At 31.4% G+C, this 22,980-nt stretch overlaps 2 protein-coding genes and 1 pseudogene across 2 annotated transcripts; 2 read left to right on the top strand and 1 right to left on the bottom strand.

Moving 5' to 3' along the window:
* The first annotated feature begins 9,845 nt into the window (after positions 1-9,845).
* LOC120134908 lies at positions 9,846-10,883 on the top strand (annotated as a pseudogene).
* Positions 10,884-12,721: 1,838 nt separating this feature from the next.
* Positions 12,722-13,477, bottom strand: LOC120134942 (calmodulin-like protein 8). The gene is made up of 4 exons (XM_039151314.1): positions 13,357-13,477; positions 13,121-13,278; positions 12,970-13,050; positions 12,722-12,874 (listed from the first exon to the last, which is right to left on the bottom strand). The coding sequence occupies exons 1-4, from the start codon at positions 13,430-13,432 to the stop codon at positions 12,737-12,739; spliced, it is 453 nt and encodes a 150-aa protein (XP_039007245.1). The 5' UTR covers positions 13,433-13,477; the 3' UTR covers positions 12,722-12,736.
* A 6,780-nt stretch (positions 13,478-20,257) lies between these two features.
* LOC120134948 lies at positions 20,258-20,934 on the top strand. Its single transcript, XM_039151318.1, has 2 exons — positions 20,258-20,546; positions 20,647-20,934. The coding sequence occupies exons 1-2, from the start codon at positions 20,299-20,301 to the stop codon at positions 20,750-20,752; spliced, it is 354 nt and encodes a 117-aa protein (XP_039007249.1). The 5' UTR covers positions 20,258-20,298; the 3' UTR covers positions 20,753-20,934.
* Positions 20,935-22,980: the final 2,046 nt, after the last annotated feature.

The raw sequence follows: 22,980 nt of genomic DNA, 5'->3' as shown, positions 1-22,980 counted from the left end.
GGATGGAGGAAGTTTTATCCTCTAAATTTAAATTGGGATTAGGACGGAAATTGTTATATTCAAATCGTATGAATAATCGAATTGTATGTGTGAATAACTGTGAGAATTCCCAAAAAATAATCTTAAGGATCCACAATATTTTATAAAAATAACTGTAAGGATCATCGAAAAATATCTATAAGATTTCGTGTTGTCACTGTTATATCTTAAAAGAACTAAAATTGAAGTTTAGATCTTTTCTCATTTAATATACATTGATTTGTTGATATTGAAAATGGTTAAGATTTCGTGTTGTCACTGTTACATCTTAAATGAACTAAAATTGAAGTTTAGATATTTTCTCATTTAATATACATTGATTTGTTGATATTGAAAATGATACATTTATATTGGGGACAGAATCAGTAATGCAAAACCATCTCCATCCCGTTCCACCCATACATGTCCATAACAAGTTTTTGGTTAAATTCCAATTATTAGTCCCTGTATTATACACAACTTGTACATTTAGTTTCTATACTTTCAATTTTTCACTTTTTAACTTTGAAATTACGGTCTTAACTCAAAGATTATATTATTAGTTCTAATATCAATGTTAAATTTGGTTCATGTTATCATTTTGATATTATACTTTAGTCATATTTTTCTTACATATTTGAGTTATGATTGAAATTTTAAAGAGGTAAAAGGGTATGCGAAGCTCTTGTCTTTTAAAAAAATCAATGTGGCTCTCATATTATTTTTATCTTAATATGGTTCTCTAACTAAAAAAAACACAATGTGACACTTTAATTGACTTTTTTCGTCGTTGAACGGTGGCTTTGTTAGATGAATATTATGGATGGAGAAATAAAATTAACTAATATATATATAAACATAAAATTTTAAACATGTTGTGGAAACTAGGAGCAATGGTAAATAATCCAAATAATTAATAAATGTGGAGGCAAACATCCAGAGAAGAAGAAGAATTTGCAGTCCCTCTCTCCTCTCTCTAGCCCCTATGTAATGCTTTGCATGCTGCTTTTCTCTCTCTCTCTCTAGCCCCTATGTAATGCTTTAAATGCTGCTTCTCTCTCTCTCTCTCCAAATCCTAAAATAATTCACCATTTTCATTATTGAGAAAGAAATATCATATACCATAATTCTTCATTATGCCTTTGTTAAAAGTTTATGATTCAAATTCATATATATTTTCAAATAAATTACGTTTAGTTTTGAAACTATCATTTTTTATTTATTTTAATATTTATTTTTTTTAATTTTTTCAGAACTATGTATAATTTTTTTATTTTTGTTTCATTTTAGTATCTCGTTGAAAATTTAACATTAAGTTTTTTTTCAAAAAATGAAAATTCAGGCATTAAAATGGACCGTACTAAGCAACTTATTTTAGTTGTTAAAGGAATCGTTGTTGTTTCTAGAGGTCACAAGTTTGAACACCAACGATTGCAGTAGGGTGATTGAGCGTTCCTTACCAAATGGTTCAGAGTATTTAGAACATATATTCCTCACCAACATTATGGACTTCAATTGAGATTTATGGGTCCGTCCCATACAGCTGACCGTGGGATCTAAACTTACGGGATGAGAAATAACTAAAATTCTTCACTTATGTATAGGGATGGAGGAAGTTTTATCCCCTAAATTTAAATTGGGATTAGGACGGAAATTGTTATATTCAAATCGTATGAATAATCAAATTGTATATGTGTGAATAACTGTGAGGGTTCTCAAAAAATAATCTTAAAAATCCCCAATATTTTATAAAAATAACTGTAAGGATCATCGAAAAATATCTATAAGATTTCGTGTTGTCACTGTTACATATTAAAGGAACTAAAATTGAAGTTTAGATCTTTTCTCACTTAATATGCATTGATTTGTTGATATTGAAAATAGTTAAGATTGTACATTTACATTGAGTGTTAGATGAATATTAACGTTTTAAACTTTCATATTATAGATAGAGACCAATTTGAGACAATCTGATATATTTTACAAGTTTTAGGTGTTACATTAATTTAAAAAATGTTTGTTTATTTTTTAGGGTAGTGGTTAATCGAAACCCGCAGAGATCCATAAGGGATGGGCATGAGGGACAAAAAAATCCCCAAAACATATAATGAAGATTCTTTAAAATCGTACCCTCAAATATTGGGGACAGAATGAGTAATGCAAAACCATCTCCGTCCCGCTGCCACCCATACATGTCCATAACAAGTTTTTGGTTAAATTCCAATTATTAGTCCATGTATTATACACAACTTGTACATTTAGTTTCTATACTTTCAGTTTTTCACTTTTTAACTTTGGAATTACGGTCTTAACTCAAAGATTATATTATTAGTTCTAATATCAATGTTAAATTTGGTTCATGTTATCATTTTGATATTATACTTTAGTCATATTTTTCTTACATATTTGAGTTATGATTGAAATTTTAAAGAGGTAAAAGGGTATGCGAAGCTCCTGTCTTTTAAAAAAAATCAATGTGGCTCTCATATTATTTTTATCTTAATATGGTCCTCTAACTAAAAAAAACCCAATGTGACACTTTAACTGACGTTTTTCGTCGTTGAACGAAGGCTTTGTTAATTCCTACTCACGTAGATGCTTTCTCAAATTTGTTACAAAGAGAATACTATTTGTGGCTATTGGTAGAGATAGAAATAATCAGTTTAATGTTGCATGGACAATTGTTGAAGGGAAAGGAAATGAATCATAGATATAGTTTTTACAGAAATTTATGGTTAACTTAGAGCATCCTAACGGCGAGTGGCTTACACTAATGTTGTTGGTCAAAATGCCACATCGAGTTATTTTTAGAGTTGTAGGCCACATTGAAAGAAGAAAAAAAATAGTACAAGTGCCACATTAATTAACTAAATTAAAATGTAAAGACGAATCTGTAACTCACAACATGGTACAAGGACTGTTAACATAATTTGACCTTGGTTTCTTTATTCAAATTTTCATTTGGTGCAAAGGCAATGCCCACTCACTTCACTCATTATATTTTGGATGCTTCCCACTCCATTATTGCTGAGCTGCAACTGCATTGAAGTGTCATTGTTTTGTTGAGCCATTTTCAAGATTGTTTTGCTCTTTTGAAATGATTATGTGCTTACGTTAATATTGATTTTTAGGATTAAAAAACAAAAAAAGGATATTTTATGCTTGAATTGAAAATTTAGAAAATTTACTTTTAAGATTTATTTTTTTCAAAAATTTATATATGTGAAAAATTATTGTTTTAACTTTGAGGTATGGGCTTGTTTTGTTGTGACATATATGTGAATGTAGATGGGCAAATTTTGTTCTTTTTTGAGATTGGAATTTGTTTTTGTCACCAAACATATAGTCTACCAAGTGAAGGGCATATAGGGTTTATAAGCTTGTGGACAAAAAAGAGGTATAAATAGAGGAAGTGGGGTAGTTTCCCAAAGTACTTTCTTTTTGTATTTTTTTAATGACCTAAACCAGATGCAATGAGACATGGAAGAGTGCTTGTGGTGGGGGTCCAACCTCCATACTAGGGTTACAAACAAAGCACACATCTCAACAACATTGCATGTTTACGGCTCCGATTTAATCGAGTTCGAGTCGTATTCGGATGATAAGTTCTGATATCAGAATTCGAATCTCGAATGTTGATCGATATTTATGAACCGAAGATGATTATATTTAAACGTATTCGATCGATTTATCAAAAACGGCTACTGGAAGCTTTAACTAATGCTACCAACCTGCCAAAGATGCATGCAAGCAATGTTTTTAAATTGGTTGATTGATTCTTGAAAACAAATATGAGCATTGGGTCAAAACTATAAATGTTTCACGCTTTGCATGATTATCCTTGACGTTTATATATTTCATTTAGGTTTGATCATCGAAAGATTATTGGGTAAATTATGCGTTTAGTACATGAAATATTAGTTTTGCTCTATTGTAGTGCCTAAACACCTAAACTTTCAATTTTTTAAAAACGTACCTAAAGTTTAGTTTTATTTCATTTTAATACCACATCATTAAAAACTTTAGTTTTTGTTTTATTTTAGTATCATCATTCAAAATTTAACATTAAATTTTGAAAAAATTGAAAGTTTAGGTATCAAGATGGAAAAAAATGATAGTTTAGGTAGTAAACGCGTTAATTTTTTAATGGTGATGTACTAAAATGAAAAGAAAACTAAACGTTAAGTATGATTTTTAAAAAAATGAAAGTTTAAGTATTAAAACGATTCAAAACCTATAGTTTAAGTGTTAAATGCATAGTTTACCCACGATTATTATTGTTTGTTAGAATTTTTATTTTCAATTTCGTTTGACTTAATTTGAAAAAGTTTACGATATGATTAATTTGACGAGAGATAAATTGAGAGAAAAGTGAAGATTTATGGCGAATGTGGGGACAAAGCACTCATAGTTAGGGATTACAATTTGATTTGAGTCTGCTGAGTTTCGACTCAATTGACCCGACATGATCTATTTTTAATCGAATTTGAATGGAATTCTATGAAGTTTGAGGTTGATTTGGATCGAGTTTGATGTTAGGATGAAAAATCTCTGATCTGACCAACTCATGATAATATTGTGATTACATATATATACAGAGACGGATCGATCTAGAATTTTTGTAGAGTTAACACATATATTAATAATATAAATTTTTTGATACGATCGAATTTCAGGACGGACACCCATATATTAATAAAGAAAACTTTGAAATTTAAAGAAGAAAATTGGTAAAATGGTACGAATCGTATGAATTTTTTCTAATATTATTTTTAATTAAGATTCATCATGTTCAAACTTATAATCATTTATGTCGTGCTGTAATAATTATTTCGATTAAACTAAAATTCAAATAATTTAATATTTAATGTTTGATTAGTAAGTCACATTATTACTAATAGAAAATATATTTTTTTGACATATTTTTTTTGTAAGGTATGATGAAAACTTAATATAAAAAGTTCTAAACTGGTATGTATGGATTTTTTTATTACAAAAAAATATTTTAAAAATAAAGAATTGATTTTAAATTAAAAATTAAATAAATAGTATTTTATTTTTGTCAAATTGGACTCCACGAAGAGGTAAAATTGGCCCAGCAAAGTATATGAGGTTTTTTATTTAGTCCATTAAGACAAATCAAAATTTATTTTGGGATCTATAATTTTTTTACAGTGACATGAAATTCGTCACATCGAGATGACGAATTCTAATAACTCCGTAAAAATTACCGTATAGCCCAAAATAAAATTTAACTTACTTTTAATGGCTAATGGGAGGGGCCCATCATATATATGCAGTCCTTTCAGAACCCATAGCCGTTTGTACATTGAAATGGGCTGGTCGGCAGTTGCCAAATTATTTGTAATTAAATTTATTTTAGATTCATTTTTAGTATTCGAAATAATACGGATAATTTATTAGATTTAAAGAATTCATCAAGCGATTTTAATAGCTAAAAAATATTAATTTTGAAGATCCTGACTTTGAATAGTTACGTCTACATTGTTTATTGTCAATAGTTGAAAGATTTTAAACAGATATCGCCTTATAATCACCTTAAATTATTTAAAAACAAAATCAAATTTTAATATTTAAGACTCTTATTAAATTTTTATTCAAAAAAAGGATTTTATAAATTTAAATATTAAATAAATTAGACCTTATTCTTCAAACTTATCTTTACAATCCCAAGCTCAACATTAAAATTTACAAACCCACAAATTAAGATTGAATAGAGAGAGAAAACCCTAAAATAGAAAAATAATGACTAGTGAATTGGGGTAATCGCATACTTAATAATTGCAAATAAATTAATATTTTTTAATTGTTTAGACAATTAAATTAAATTTTAAAAAATGAAAAGATTTAACTTTAAATTTGATAAATTTATTGGAGATGACAAAAGGTGATTGCTGTTGGGGCCAACACACAACAAAAACTTGATAAGAGAGAGCCAAACATCACCCTTTTGCTTTTCTTTACTTTGACTGCCATTGCATTATCCCTTCTTTTACAAATCTTTCCATCTTTTTTTTTCCTTTTTTATTTTGTCTTTTAATACTATGAATCTAAAAGGATCCAAGTTATTGTATCCCCATGCCATGGCTAAATTCCACTTTATTTAATTTAACTTATTGTCCCTAAAATTCTCATTATCCTTTTAGACCTAAACTTGATACTCTGTTCAAAATTTCATTCTCGAGATTAAATTTTGATATATTTTATTTTTATTTTACGATTTATGTTTGAGATTTACAATTAATTTAACAATGTGTTCGAACTTATTTGATACAAATATGACATTGGATCCTCATGTCCAGTGGCCGATGCAAAGTATATCCAGGGTGGGTATGTGTCCACCATAGAATTCGAATTTCTTTATAGTTGTTCTTTTTACTATGGCTGTCCAACCTGAAATTTATTTGTGCCCACCCATGTCATAGTTAAACTCTACTTCATTTAATTAACTTATTGTTCCTAAGCTCTCATTATTCTTTTAGGTCTAAACTTAATATCCCATTCAAAATTTATCTACCAAGATTGAATTTTGGTATATTTCATGAAGGAAGAGAGAATAGTTCATTATTGAATCAAAAGATCACATGATCAAACATGACAAACTTTTTCTTGATCTCAATTCTAATTTTAATTTTAGTGGTATGGTTTGGGGTTAAACCCAAAAGTAGAAGGTAAAATCAAGTCTAAATGAGGGACCATAATGGATTGAAATGGTTAGTAGATTAATACTAGCTTCCACAATGGATGCCATGTCAATTAATGTGGTGGAACCACCAAATGAGGAGGGGGGAAAGGTGAGCTAAATGATCATGAAATCATCATCATTACAAATGAATATTTGTTGGTGGTTTCTATCCTTCTCTATCCCTTTCTCAAATCAACTCCAAATTATTGCTTGATGCAATCATACCAATGTAAGACTAGAAATCATCTCATTATTGTTCTTACTTTTTATTTCCATTAATTGATGCCAACAAGAAAGTACATATAATATGTGCCCCATTCTATCTAGTATCATCATGTGGGGACGATAATGAAAAAAAGTAAAAGCCACGGATGGAAAAATTATATTCATGGAACCTATAAGTTTTAAGGACTAAAACTATCATTATACTAGGTTATGTTATTATCTTCATTAAACTTTTAATGATCGAATGATTAAAATAGAATAAAAATATAAGGTCAATGACTTAATTGATATATATATATATTTTGTTTAGAGTCCAAAATAAGTGCCGAAACTTTACCCATTTTCTCATAAAATATATATTTTTAGGCTTAATACAAAAATAAGTGTCCAAACTATACTCATTTTCTCAAATAGGTGCCTAAACTAATTTTTGTCTCATTCATATGTTTAACGTTACAAACGTTACCTGTTTAGGTGTTCGAGCTGTCAATGGTGTTAATTTATCCCGTTAAGTGACACGTGTCACAATATGATATTTTAAAATTTATTTTTTTAAATAAAATATTAAAAATATTATGATATTTTTAAAAATATACTAACTTTTCTTATATTATAAAACAACCCTAAAATCCCAAATCCTAACTTTAATATGATGCCGCTGCCCTTTCCTGCCACGACCACCAGCACAGACGTAGTCCATGCCATCCTCCTACTCATATACCGTCGTATTTTCTGTCGATTGGCCATCGGAATCGCCATTTTAATCCTAGGGTTTGGACGTTTTAAAAACTTTGATTCGTTGTCGATTGGTCACAATTTCATGGTTGGGGTGAGGGGAGGTCGGGTGGAGCTTCGTCGACAACAAAAGGCTGCGACCGACTAATGAGTGTTCTAAATTGATAATATTTTCTTGTTAATTCTTCGATCATATGAATTTATTGCTGTTGATTTGGTTATATTATGCTTATTTTCATGCATTATCTTACTTTCTAAAATTAACAATAAAAAGGGTGCATTCTGCATTTTTTATTATTTGGTCACGGCTAGAGACATGGGCACGACTATGGCCATGATACGGTCTGACGTGGCAGTTTCTAGAAGGTCCAATCAACAGCAGTTTCTAGAAGGTCCAGTCAACAGCAGTTTTCTAGAAGATCTAGTCAGCACCTTTTGGAAGGTGGATGGACAGAGATATCTTAGGAGATTTATTTTTAATTTTAATGTTTAAATTTGAAAAACATTTGAATTATATTTAAAATTATTTTTCTTTTAATTTCTATGTTTATCTCTAGGATTTTAGAGGGTATAAATACCCTCTCAGGGTAAACCTATAGAAACAATTCATATTTCATTATTCTTCTTGCTTCTGGTTTTATAAAGTTATTCTTTTATTTATTTTCAAGTTTTCGTTTTTATTTTATTTTAAGTTTTATTTTTAAACATGCTAAGTATGACTTTTTTAATGCTTATCTAATTTTCTTATAAGCCAAAAGGCTAAGCAATGACTCAATTCAATATGTGAGAATTGAAAAACTCTTAACATCTTCAGGATGTCACTCTCAGTTTTCTGGAAACTTGGATAGGTAATCGACCTATCCTATAAAATCAAAACACTTTCATTTCAAAAAATCGATGTTGGTCTGGATGTTGTTCTGATTTAAAGTTGAGAGGAAAGATTGGCGAATAGCAAATCCAACTTCCTGTGAACACACTTAGCGGCGATCTACTAAAGGAAACTGAGATCAGGTTCGATTCTCAGAGAGACAACATAATCCGAGTCGAACTTTTCCTAAACTGTTTTTGCACTAACGACGATTGTCGTAGTTGGTTCAATTAAAAGCTGGATTTCCAAAGATTGACTTTGAGAAAATCAATTACATGGATAATGCTTTGTAGACTGTAACCGGCGAGAATTCCGAAGTGAAAATCCAATTTCGATGATCAAAAACAAAGATCTGAGGCTGCTTTTTACTATATATTTTTTTTCAAATTTTTGTTTACTTTCTTAATTTTTGCTTTAAATTATTTTTTTTCAATTGTTTTAATACAAAACCCCCCATTCTCTTTACTACATATCGCCTGGTTTAAGCAATTCAAATTGGAATTTGGGAATTTTCTAAGTCCTTGAGGATCGACCCTTATTTCTCTTTACTACGTATTTCTTATATTCTATTGGGAAGAAGGAATTTATTTTGACATCAAAACAAAATTTGTCACCGATGTGGGTTTAGGGGTTGAAATAAAGGTTTTCAAAGTTTTGTGTTTATTTCAAAATTTATGCTTTATGTTTTTTTAAAAATATATAATTTTAATTTTTTAATTTTAAATAAAATTTTCAAAATTATCAGGTGTGACACTGTCTTTTAACAAGACATTAACACTGTTACTGGCCTAGGCACCTAAATGTGTAACGTTTGTAACGTTACACACCAGGATGAGACAAAAATTAGTTTAGGCACCTATTTGGGAAAATGGTTATAGTTTGAGCATTTATTTTGGTATTAAGCCATTTTTTATTATATTTTATAACACCGGGATAAAAAATTTGAATAAAAATATTTTTTATTAGAACTCATCACCTCAACATGGTGAGTTTCGGTCACTGTAGTAAAATGTCGTAGATCTCAAAATAAACTTTTATTTACCCTATTGGGCTAAATAATAAACCACTTTGCCCTATTGGGCCAAAAAAACTAATATCTAGGTATGTGCATTTGATCCAAACCTAATAGATTTCAATTTGATCTGATTTTATAGAGTTAATTTCTATAAATTTTATAGTCAATTTCTATAAATTTTAAGGTTAGTTAGAATTTCAAGTTGCTTATTATGAGCATAGGTGTCTTGTTGAATTCAGTAATTTTATTCCTTATTGTTTGATATATTACTTGATTGATTCAGCATTGAGATTTACAAGCACCCCAGGGAAGAAAGGATAGCGAGGACATGGGGAACTACTGCCCCTGGACTACCCTATGCTGAAGAAACTATAACAAATGCTGGAAATTGGCTCATTGGTGGTGAATTGAAGGTTATAGAGCCGATCAAGTACCATGATGGTCTCGATCGCTTCTGACTTTCTCCTGTGGAATTACGTCAGGAGATCGAAAGGCGCAAAGCTGATGCCGTGTTTGCGTTCCAGCTCAGAAACCCTCTCCACAATGACCATGCTTTGCTAATGAATGATACTCGTCGTCGGCTTCTCGAGATGGGGTACAAGAACCCCATACTTTTGCTTCATCCTCTGGGAGGCTACACAAAGGTGATGATGTCCCGCTTAGTTGGCGAATGAAGCAACACGAGAAGGTATTCATTACAACCTTCTAAATTTGCCGTGTAGATTACCATGAAGACGGTTTACGGTTTAACGACAACATGTTCCATCAGGTGCTCTAGGATGGTGTTCTTGATCCCGAAACAACTGTGGTTTCAATATTTCCATCTCCTATGCACTATGCTGGCCCAACTGAAGTGCAGTGGCATGCAAAGGCTCGGATCAACGCTGGAGCTAATTTTTACATCGTCGGTAGAGATCCAGCAGGCATGGGTCATCCCATCGAGAAGAGAGGTCTGTATGACGCCGATCACGATAAAAAGGTTTTGAGCATAGCTCCGGGACTTGAGCAGTTGAACATCCTTCCGTTCAGGGTATAACTAGCATTCAATCCAATCACTATGTTCTGGTACATTGATACCACTAGTTGCATATTCATATAGATTTGTTTAATTTTCAGGTTGCAATATTAGTTCTTTTCATTGAAGTTTATCAGAAAAAATGCTTTCTGCAATTCCACAGATGAGCTCGGTCGCAAAGAACAAAGAGAACCCTCCGGACGGATTCATGTGCCCCAGGGGCTGGAAAGTGCTGGTCGAATACTACGAGAGCTTGACTCCATCGGAAAATGGAAGGATTCACGAAGCTGTTCCGGCTTAGATGAACTTGTTGTAAAACACTATTTAGTCATGAATGTGTGCTGCAGATTTCGCAATAAAACCATGGGACGAATTGGTAAAAATCAGGTTACTATGCTTTAAAAAAAACTAATGTTATCCTTGTATTATTTTCTTTCTCAATGTGGTCCTCCAACTCAGAAAATAAGCCTAATGTGAACCTTTGACCAATATTTTTATATGTATATCGTTAAAGTGCTGATGTAGCAGTTTACGATACTGATTTTACGGTTCATGGTGTTGACATGATAATCTATGGTGATTGATAACGTGGCTCACAACATGACAAATTAGTTAAATTGATAACTCAAACATGACATATGGATTGTCATGTCAGCATCGTAATAGTCAAACGACGAAAAACGTCGGTCAAAAGGTCACATTGAGTTTGTTTTCTGAATTGGAAGGTCACATTGAGAGAAAAAATAATACGAGTGCCACATTGGTTTTTCAAAAAAGTACAGGGACCATTGATACATTTTCCCATATTTTTATTGCCGTCTAAAAAATATTTTTAGTTTTTCAGTTATCTTTATAACAAAACATGATTTTTTTTAATAAAAAAATAATCTAAACAATATAATTTTTAATTATTTAAACAAAATCACCCAAAAACAATAAATTATAAGAACGACATCAATTTTGATCCATATCTTCCCCTTTCATCTACAAGTGCACGTTTTTTCCCTAAATAACCTTTAACGTGACCAATAAATTTTATTTATTTAACGTTTTATAAGATCTTCTCCCTAAAAACTAATGTAAGAAAAAGTGTAAATAAATCAGGCTTGACCAAATAAGGATGTATTTATATTTATTTTTTTACCTTTGTTTTCGATTCATTTAATGTAATTTTGCAAAATGTTCGAGAACATATTCATTTATATTATATATTTGCCAAAATGATAAAATCACACAACTAATCCTTAAGCTCATTAAGTTTTATAACTTGAACTCCAAAGTTCATGATATGTTTAGTTTAGTCAATACTTTCATTGACAATGAAAATGTAAAAAATAAAAAGTAAAAGAGAACATGATAAATGAGTTTGTTGTGAACATAAACGAATCAAACGCATTTATGTTTGTGTTTGTCCGTTTATTAAATGGATATAAAAATTCTGTTGATGTTCTTTTATTTGACTTAATAAACGAACAAAAACGAACGTTATACGAATGATTTATGAATAGTTCACTTAACCCTAGTATGTTCATTTATAATTGTACCTTGGGATGGGCACAAGACCTAAACCCAATGGGCTCCGACCCGATCGAGTCGATTTAAAAAAATTGAGTTCGGGGTAAATTTTTTTTAGAAAATATGTTCGGGTCGGGTTCAAGTTTAGGGTGAAAAATATCTAAGCCGACCTGAAAAATAATATAAATTCACTTTATATATTTAGGGATAATTGCAACAATAACTCTCTCTATATTTTTTTCAATTAAATCTCTATTCTTATTAAATAAATATAATATTTTCTATAAATATATTTATTTCGAATCGGGTTAGATCGGTTGAATTTGGGTTTTATCTCAAAAGATCGGTTTGGGTTTGGATTAGGTGAAGTCACTCCTAAACTAGAATCGAATAAGGTTTTAAGTGGAATGTATACATTTTCGAGCTAGGTCGGTTTGACTAAAATCCGACCAACCCTATCCCTAATTGTACCCTTACGTACATAAAAGTAAGTTTTGATTCTTAGACGCCAATGGATACTATGAGAAAAGACATCACATCAATTTGTTTCCTTGGAAAGAAGCAGTAGTCCTTGGAACAAAACGATTGTAAAAATACAAAAACAAATAACATTATATACATATACGTAGATGACGACGGTCATCCAATGGTGGTCATCATCTTCACGAATTCATCATAGTTAACTTGACCATCACCGTCCAGATCAGCTTCTCTGATCATCTGCTCAACCTCTTCATCACTCAATTTCTCACCAAGCTTCATCATCACATTCCTCAGCTACACACATAAACGAAACACAAAACCCTGAAAGTCCATTCACGGATTCACCTCAGAACCAGAAAAACCAGTGCTTCCAACCCAGAAAAATTTACCTCAGAAGCTGAAATATAGCCATTCAGATCTTTGTCAAACACCTTGAAAGCCTCCTTAAGCTCCTCCTCCGCATCACTTTCCTGGGTTTTCAGCACAATCAAAATCAACCATTTTCATATATATATATATGAACAGATCGAACTAAACTACCTGCATTTTCTTGGCCATTAAGTTCAAGAACTCCGAGAACTCGATGGTTCCATTTCCATCAGCATCAGCTTCGTTTATCGTGTCTTGAAGCTCTTGGTCTGATGGATTTTGATCCAGGGATCTTATCACTGTTGCCAACTCTTCCACTGTAATGCAACCTGATCAACATTTTGCAAACCAACGCCATTAAAACATCAGATTTTGAGGCTTGAAAATAAGAAGAAAGAAGAACTAACCATCCCCATCTTTGTCGAAGAAATCGAAGGCTTCTTTGAGCTCTGTAACCTGTTCTTCAGTTAGTATACCACTCATGTCTTCGCTTGTTTGGTTGCCTGGAAAAAAAACCCTCAGGAGAGAAAAAGACGGAGAGAGTAAGCGTGTGTTGAGTTAACAACTCGGAGCTTAACTGGGTTTATGTAGGAGTTCCAATGTAAGGAAGATTTGTCAAAATTTCTAATATCTAACGGTTAATTGAATTAAACATCCTCAAACTATTTTTCAGATTTTATATCAATCGCTAAACTTTGATAACATTATGATTGAATCTTTGAAGTTTTAGTATATACCAATCATGTCTTTTTTTTATCAATCTAACTAATAATTTAAATATTAAACGTCAATTTAGATATAAAAGTGTCCCATTAACTAAGGGGTAAAACCATTATAATTATCAAAGGGTTGGTTCACGTGGTAAGCAGCTTGATATCGTTTAAGCAAGGTCTTAGGATCGAATCTTTGTGTATATAGAAAATCTCCGCTAGGAGACTCACCCACCAGATCCGGGTAAATTAGTTTCTTGCTTCAGTACACATATATTTACAACTTAGTGCGCATGTTTTAGACTTCTTATATAACAAATAAATACTTAAAAGTATAATATCTTTCTTCAGTACACATTTACACCTTAGTGCATGTGTTTTATGACTTATTTAACAAATAAGTACTTAGAGCATATTACCTTTTTTATTTAAGTACCTAAAATATTTTTGATCAAAATAAGTATCTAAAGTTATCTTTTTGGTCAAAATAGGTACCTAAAGTATTTATTTATTTATTTTTATCTAAGTACCTAAAGTATTATTTAATTAATGTCACATGTCAACTTTTTTAGAACTTAGATGAAAAAGTTTGAATAGTTTAGGCACCTATTTTGACATAAAATATTTTAGGTACTTATTTTGACCAAAAAGATAACTTTAGGTACTTATTTTGACCAAAAAATAGTTTAGGTACTTAAATGAAAAAGTGGACATACTTGAGTACTTATTTGCAATATAAGCATGTGTTTTAAGTATGCTTTAAATCAGATATGAGTTACAATTTAACGTTTAAATAAATGATCAAATTAGTAAAATGACCTAATTAATATAATGTTAATAGTTTAAGGAATCAGTTAGAATTTTATGTTAGGGAGACAAATTTAAAATCCATACCATATTTGAGGATACATGGTGCAATTACCCCACAATGTAAATTAAGTTGAGATATATAAAACAAATGAATATATATGCAGGAAAACATCTTTATCCCATTACAAATTCAATTAAAAATAATAAAAATTAGGGTAAATTATGCATTAAGTGTCTAAACTATCAATTTTGATATGTTTTAGTACTTAAACTTTTAATTTTTCAAAATCATACATAATATTTAGTTTTCATTTCATTTTTTTATCCGTTTTAGTGCCTAAACTTTCAATTTTTCAAAACTTAACGTTAAGCTTTGAACGATATACTAAAATAAACAAAAACTAAAATTTTAACAATGGGGTACTAAAATTAAACAAAACTAAATTTTAGGTATGGTTTTAAAAAAATCAAAAGCTTAAGTACTAAAACAGACTAAAATTGATAGTTTAGCTACTAAATACGTAATTTATCGTAAAAATTAATGATAAGGTCAAACAAAGAGTAGTAAATTAAAATTTCTTATGGAGCAAGTGATGGGAAATTAAAATTGTAAAACAGCTGTAAGAGATTGGCGTTTAGAGGACAAGTATGGGACATAATTATGGGGAGTTGTGTACCTTGTTCCCAATCCTTCCTACTACCTTCATTTAATTATTGTTAATCACATATCTAATGACTAATGTTAATCTACTTACCCCTTTAATTAATACTAACCTTTAAATTTAACAAATTTTTAAGATTATTTGATACCCTATATTATATCGAGTGACCGAGTGACGGAGCCATAGTTTGAAGAGTTTTCTTCGATTAATTAATTATTTTACTGATGGTGTTTACTAGGGGTGTGAAAAATTACCCGATCCAGTTGACCCGACCCGCCGACTCGAATCTAAAAAAAACCGGGTAATTCTCTAAAAAAAATTACCCGGCCCGACATTTCCCGGGTCGGGCTCGGGTCACAAAATCTAGTTTTTTCGGGTACCTGGACTCGGTTAGTTATTTTTTTTTATTTTTTTATATAATTATATAAAATATAATGAATTATTTATATTATAAATTATTATATTTTGTATTTTGAACTTTTAAATTTTATGTTCGGATATTAGAGTATGTAATTCGAAGTTTCGAACATTTAAATTTGTTTATATATTTTTTTTAAATTAATAATTTAAAATTAAAAAATTAAAAACCGTGTATCAAGTACCCGATTACCGGGTACCCGCAAAATCCGGGTACCCGATTACCGGGTACCCGTAATATCCGGGTCGGGACACGGACCGAGAAATCGTCGACCCGGATTTGCACACCCCTAGTGTCTACCCTAAAATTTTTCCTACCCACCTGAAATATGTGTTTCCTTCGATCAGTTACTTATTCTACGGATAGTGCCCACAGTGATATTTTATTTGTACCAATCTCATTTAAAAATTTTATGTTATAAACATAAGTGTGTTTACCCTGAAAGATATTTTTGGATCTACCACTGATTATACAACAGTGTTATCGTTTGATATTTTCATGAAAATTATTATTATTTTTAATTTTATTTTTTAATCTATAAATTTTACGTGACACGATCATATAATATATCACGTAGTAACAATATTTCAGAAAAAAATAATTGAGATTTAATAATTACAATTCGTTAAACAGCTCAATTGCTCCGATTTTTCAATTTAAAGACTTAATTTTTCCGATTTCTTAATTTTTTAAGACTTAAATGAGTGAAAAAAGTTCACAAACTTAATTTCTTATTTGAAAAAAAATTGAAAACTTCAGACACCTTCAATCCATTTTAAAATATGATGCACTAATTATATTATTTTAAATATCTTTATATGGGAAAGACGAAAGATTATTGGAGATTAATCCTTAATTTCAATATTTAATATTAATCCTAATTAAAATAATATTTTTTTTATAATATATTAGAGAGTTAATCAAGCTATACATTTTCAATGTTGAACATTATTTGCAATCGTTTTCTTTATTTAATAAACGTAGGGTTTATTAATATGGAGTCTAGGGTTTAGCCGTCCAAATTTAATTGAAGGAGAGTAGGGAGCTAAGTGAATAAATAAATAAAGGAAGGATTATAAAAATATAGATGTGCAAAGCTGTCAACGCGTTGTTATTATTGGTATTGGGTAGCGCAGCAGAGTTTTAGACATTTTTTTTTTGTTGTCGTTCGTTTCGTCTTAATTAATCTAGACCGTTTCGGGCCGCACACTAAATTTTAGTGAATAAATTTTTTAACGGAATTTTTTTATATACATAAAAACTCGAACATGAGATATTATTTAAACGATATCAAATTATTTATCACTTAAACCAACAAGTGAGTTATAGACATTTTTGAATAATGGCAAGTTTGAAAATTGTGGTTGGTTTAGCCACTGAATGTACATAGGAAATGATGGAAGTAGATAAATGCATGTTTTTTAAAAAAATATTTAAAATTATAAAATTTTGGAAAATATAAAAATTAAATTATCAATAAAAATATTTAAATTTTATAATTTTTTTAAAGAATATAACTATATCTCTTGGTATCTATCAAATGTTAATAGAACAGTGTATGCTTTGCAAACGAGTCCTGTCGACACTAAATTTACAATTACAAATAATTAAAATGTTGAGATAGAGAGATAGGCTCATGCTTGGTCGGCAGATCAGATTCATTAAACCTTCAAAAACCTGCTTTCAGTGTGTGTGTGCATATATGAACCGACTTTCATCTTTTTAAGTGATCTATAAGATTAGGATGGGTATAGTCGAGTTGAGTTGTGTTTTCGATCAATTTAATCCGACCCAAATATTGTGTGCCTTCTATTTGATCCAAAATCTGACCTAAAAATTATACATAATCCGTATGACTCGAACCCGACCTGACATTTTAAGATAAAATATGACCTAACCCGACCTAAAATAATATATTTATAAAAAAAACATTATTTTTATTCTATAAACATAGAGATTTAATTGAAATACAATTATCTTTAAAAATATAAGGTAAAATTACATTTCTTCTTGACAAGGTCAGATATTTTTCACCTTAAATCTGAATTTGAACCTGACCCGAACATTATCTCTAAAAGACCTGACCCAAACCTGAATTTTCTTTTTTAAAGTTCCAATCCAATAGGTCAAATCAGGTCCAAACCTATCATGTTCGGATCCCATGCCTCATCTCTATATTAAATGATTTCAATGATAAAAAAAATATTATCTTTTCAAAAAATTTGAATTTAAGTAGTTACATTTATAGGATATGTATACATTGCTAATTAATAACAAAAATTCTGAATACATACTATCTTATAATCATCGGAAATTTCATGTATAACTATAAGATAAGGGGTTTAGAGCATAGATTATCATAAATTGTGACGTAAGTAATATAGTAATTAACTATAGTTTCTGTTGATAAAAAAACTATGTTGAATAAATTTTTAACTTTAGAAACTACATTAAATTTTCATTAATTATTTTTATAATCGTAGGTAAATAATTTATTTATGAAGCAACTCCATGTTCAACTGAAAGCTGTTTTCTATATACAAACTCAGTTAGGGGTGTATTCGGTTCGGTTCAGTTTTTTACAAAAAATTGAATCGAACCGAAATAAGGGATTTTCGATATTTAAACCGAAACCGAATAGTTAAAAAACCGAAAAAACCAAAACCGGTTTTTTCGGTTCGGTTCGATTTTTTTAACGGTTCGGGTTTTTCGGTTCGGTTTATCGGTTTTTCAATAAAAAAATCAATTGAAACTATAATTTTTTTTACAAAAATTGCCTATTCGGTTCAATATGGAACAAATGGGTTCCATATGGAAAATCCGAACCGAACCGAATCAAAAAAATGAAACCTTTAAACCAAACCGTTTAAAGCCAAACCGAACCGAACCGTTTTACTCGGTTCGTGTCGATTTTTCGATTTTCTCGGTTTCGTTGCTCAGCCCTAAACTCAGCAACGTTCATCTTTTTTCATCGAAACAGTAGTTTCTCCATAAGGAACTATGACTAATTAATAAATTTTACCCTCGTATGCATAATGTATATTTAATAAACTAATTAATAAATAAATAAGCTAACGGAACATTTACCGTTCAGACCGTTCCTCGACCTGTTCAGCCACCTCGGACGGCTTCTTAACCTCCCGCAGCTGCACGGAGTTGTCAAAGCAGTGATAGAAACCATAGTGTGGGAACCTCTCATACCAAGTCTCTTGCTCCACATGTGTGTCCCAATGCTCCCCGCTGCTGCTGCTCCCGTACTTGTGAATCCATCCCGAGCCGTTGTGTTGCTCGCCCCACGTGCGATTCCATTGATCGCCATCCTTCCCTTGCCACCATGCCCGTTGGGGTCGAAATGCTCATCCCACTTGTCGCCCCATTTCGCCCAACCATCGCCTTCGCAACGCTCCGCCCATTTGTCGGTGTATTTTACACTACCTCCATATCCATCATATTGTTCACCCCAACTGCCAAAGTTGCAAAAACTTGAGATCAAACATATAAACTCAAACTGGATGAATATCACATCTCCATCCTCCAGAGGACCCAAGCAATGCCATACAAATCGTTCAATAAAATCTCTAACAAACTTTGGATGACACAAGACACAGATTTAAGCGTTTCAACTTTCAAGATGTTTTGAGAGCTTAAATGGTTGTCCTTTGTTTTCAAATGGAATGGGGTAAGGGGGGGTAAGATAGTAGGCTGTCTCCAACACTAGGTTGAGAGCAACTTCCCTAGGAGAGCTTGATAGTGTTAAATTTCTACAGGGATCAACAAGGATGTTCTTTTGTAAGAAATTTACGACCAGTTCAAGACTGCAACCATAAACAAATTCGGGATAAAGATGCAAAATTATATCAAAACTAGATATGAAGTTTACCTTTCATGCCAGACATGAGCATGGCCAGCCTCAAGGGGTGTGTTTGGGTCAATGCTGCAACACTTGTCAGCCCATTTCTCAGATTTTCCGGATGCACCATAATGTTCCCACCATTTTTCGTGCCACTCAGCACCTTCAGTATTCTTTCCCCACTTATCAGCAGATTTTTCGAGATGTACATGCACATTCTCCTGCACCAGGCAACACTTTCAGAATTTCCCCCCTAAAAACAATACCTTAGCTCGCTCCAAGGTTTTTGAACTGCTTTTAAAGCAAATTAAAATTTTTCAGATGCGGCTTTGGTTGGCTCGACGGTCGGTTCCGTTATAACCGATTTACCGACCGTGAAAATGGAAATTATGCGGTTATTTTATTGACACGTGGCATACTTTTTTTTTTTATTCCACTTTATACTATCAATGACCCAGTGTTTTGCTTGTCTTCTTTGAAGGTGAACTCTCCTATGCCTACCTAGATGATCACTAGAGCAATTATATCTATTATCACTAACTGATAAATTGATAAATTTAAATCCGACCCTTTTTTCTCTCTAAAATTTCAGTGGATCTATCAATCTCGTATGTTAAAACATGCACGTATCCCAAAGATGACCGTATGAATATGTCGGACTTGGCTTTAGATTTTTGCTTGTGGAAGATTTGGTCCCTTGAATTTCATTTGTTTCCCAATTTGATCCAACATAAGCTCACCAAGCAAATTGTTTTACAACAGTGTCCTAGTCACCTGCCTACAGACTCGCCGCGTGTGCCTCCTCCAAAACGCTATAAATTACCATGATTTCAACCACTAATCATCGATCACATTTCACTGAATAAGCTCATATTAAACAAACAAACAAACAAAAAAAGATGACAAAAATCGCTTTGGTCCTTCTTTTGATCTCAATGCTCATGATTCTTTCGGTTCAGTCCGCCTCCGGTATCGTGACCGTTTCACATGCATCGATAGCAGATGTCGAAAAAGTTTCCGGGCCTTTGAAGGTTGCTGCAGGACCGGTAGTGGATGCTGCTGCGCCGGTAGCGGATGCTGCAGGGCCGGCAGCCGATTCAAAGGAGAAATCCTCGTCATGGATCGATTGGACCAAAGACAAGATCAGGTGAAGATAATAATAATTATATATGCATTTTTGTTATCATTTTCTTGGTTTTGTGTGTGACTTATGAATGATATAACTCGTGATGTTCATCCACGTTCAGTGGTATTGAGAGCAGTGTCGGGAACCTGTTTTCTTCGTCGTCGTCTTCTTCTTCGGGATCGGCCTCTGCTCCGGCACCGGCAACGAAACCGAAAACAAAGGTTTGAGCCGGAACTGTCGCTTCAGAAAGGATATATCATGCAACAGAATACCAGTGCACATTGATGTAATGTATTTGGAATAATCCAAGTGGTCGTCCTCCAACAATAGTGGGGATTTAACTGGAGAATCATTATTATTTTTTGTTTTTATTTTATTTTTCAATTAAGATATGTTGAAAGTCATCATATTCGAACATATTTAAATACATAATTTCTTTTATTAAATAGTTAAAAAATGACATAAGCTCATCATCAATGAAACTAAGAGTAAAAAGCATTCTATCATCATATGATTATTGGTTTATGTTCATCGGATTCAACTGATAATTTTATTTTTTTAATCTAAAAAATTATGTTTAAGTAAGAAATACTTTAAAATAATAGTATATAATTTATTTTTCATGTAATTGATGGTTGAAACCAGAAGCTAGAGTAATGGATCCAGAAATATCTTATATCTGAACCAGTGTAATTTTATGTCTCAGTAACGATGAATCTAGAAATATTTTTTTTAGGATATATATATCTTAATAATACATTTTTTTGTATGGAGTAAATACAAATAAAATTTTAGGATAAACACAATTATTAAGGGTTACTTTTGTCTATGTAATAGACTCAATTTATCATTTTCGTCTCTATCTTATTTTCGTCACTATGTTTATCAACTGTCAGCATTCCAAATTAACAGGGATGACAAATTGGTGGGACGGGTACGTATATCTCTTTCCTGATCCTTATACTCGCTTAATGTTTTCATATCCAATACCTACCCATCACTTACAACGAGTAAAATTTTTAAATCCAAATCACCCACGCGAGTATATTCTCAAATCCACCCTCACACCCACTACCCAACTTGATACCCACTACCCAACTTGATACCCACCATCCATCTTGTACCTGTCTATAATCGTCAATACCAGCCTAGCAGCAATCTCACAGATTGCTTAATCAACAAAATATAAAACAAATAGAAGTATAATAAAATAAATCAAGGATTAATTGAGTTTTTATCCTAACATTTGGTTAAATTGCAAGTCATGTCCTATAAAATCTTAAGATTTATAGAATAGTCTCAAAAATCATACCTAAATTCATAATGGTTTAAAATTTATATGGTGGGTAATTAGTAGGCGGGAGGATGCATAGCGGGTAAAGTCTTAAACTCATCATTTACCCACTACCCACTAGGGTATGACATTTTACATCCACACCCGCCCATTACCCATCAAACTTATATTCATCATCGTCCCAATTGAATGGGTACGATATGAAATCCACGAAACTGTATCCATCTGTCATCTTTAAAAATTAATAATTTATAGAAAAATAATTTTAAACAAATAAATTGTTAGAGCACATTAAACAATCTATTTGGAAATTTAAAAATAAGAAATTGTCTACAACCGCTCAAACAAAGCGTGACCTACCGATGGACTCGCCGCATATTTCTCCTCCAAAATGCTATAAATTAGCATGAATGAAACCTCATATCATCCATCACATTTCACTGAATAAATCAACATTCATAAATAATAATTTCTTTTTTTTCATTGTTCTAACATATATTATCAAAATATGTTAATGTAATATATTTGGAGTAATTCAATTGATTTCTCGTCCTATAATGATGGAGACTTGATTGGAAAATCACTGTTATTAATTTTTATTTTTTCAATTAATATATGTCAAAAGTTATCGTATTATATGAAACGAGAATTTATTTGACGTTGTATGCTCATATCTCTCTATATATGTGGTGTTTAAATTCGGTTCGGAACTTTAAGTAATAACAATAATTCATTTATCATATATTTCTCTATATATGTACTATATATGTAGTGTTTAAATTCAATTCAGAACCTTAAGGAATAATAATAATTTATTTATCATTGAGTCTTATGGTTCGTGCAACTTATAAATCTTTTAAAATTACAAAATGACTTGTTAAATAAAGAAAAATATTTTTTTTGTTGCCCTCCTGATTCCAAGGCTTCACCTTGACTAATCCGGATCGACCCGTGTCAAAAACATGACTTTGGTGGGTGAATCTCCCAGTATTGATTTTATGCATATAGAAGGACTCAAACTTGAAACTTTATTTAAGCGATATCAAGTTGTTTACCACCTGAAGTAACAAAATATTTATTGGAATAAGCATACTCGGGTAGATAGAGATGCTCAAAATATTGAAATTTGATGAATTTTAATTTAATTTTTATATGTTTTTT

This window comes from Hibiscus syriacus, unplaced genomic scaffold, assembly GCF_006381635.1.
Source record: "Hibiscus syriacus cultivar Baekdansim isolate YM2019G1 unplaced genomic scaffold, ASM638163v2 tig00110600_pilon, whole genome shotgun sequence".
Taxonomy (NCBI): Eukaryota; Viridiplantae; Streptophyta; class Magnoliopsida; order Malvales; family Malvaceae; genus Hibiscus; species Hibiscus syriacus.
The sequence above is the reverse complement of the archived record's forward strand: the minus strand, read 5'-3'. Positions and strand labels throughout refer to the sequence as shown.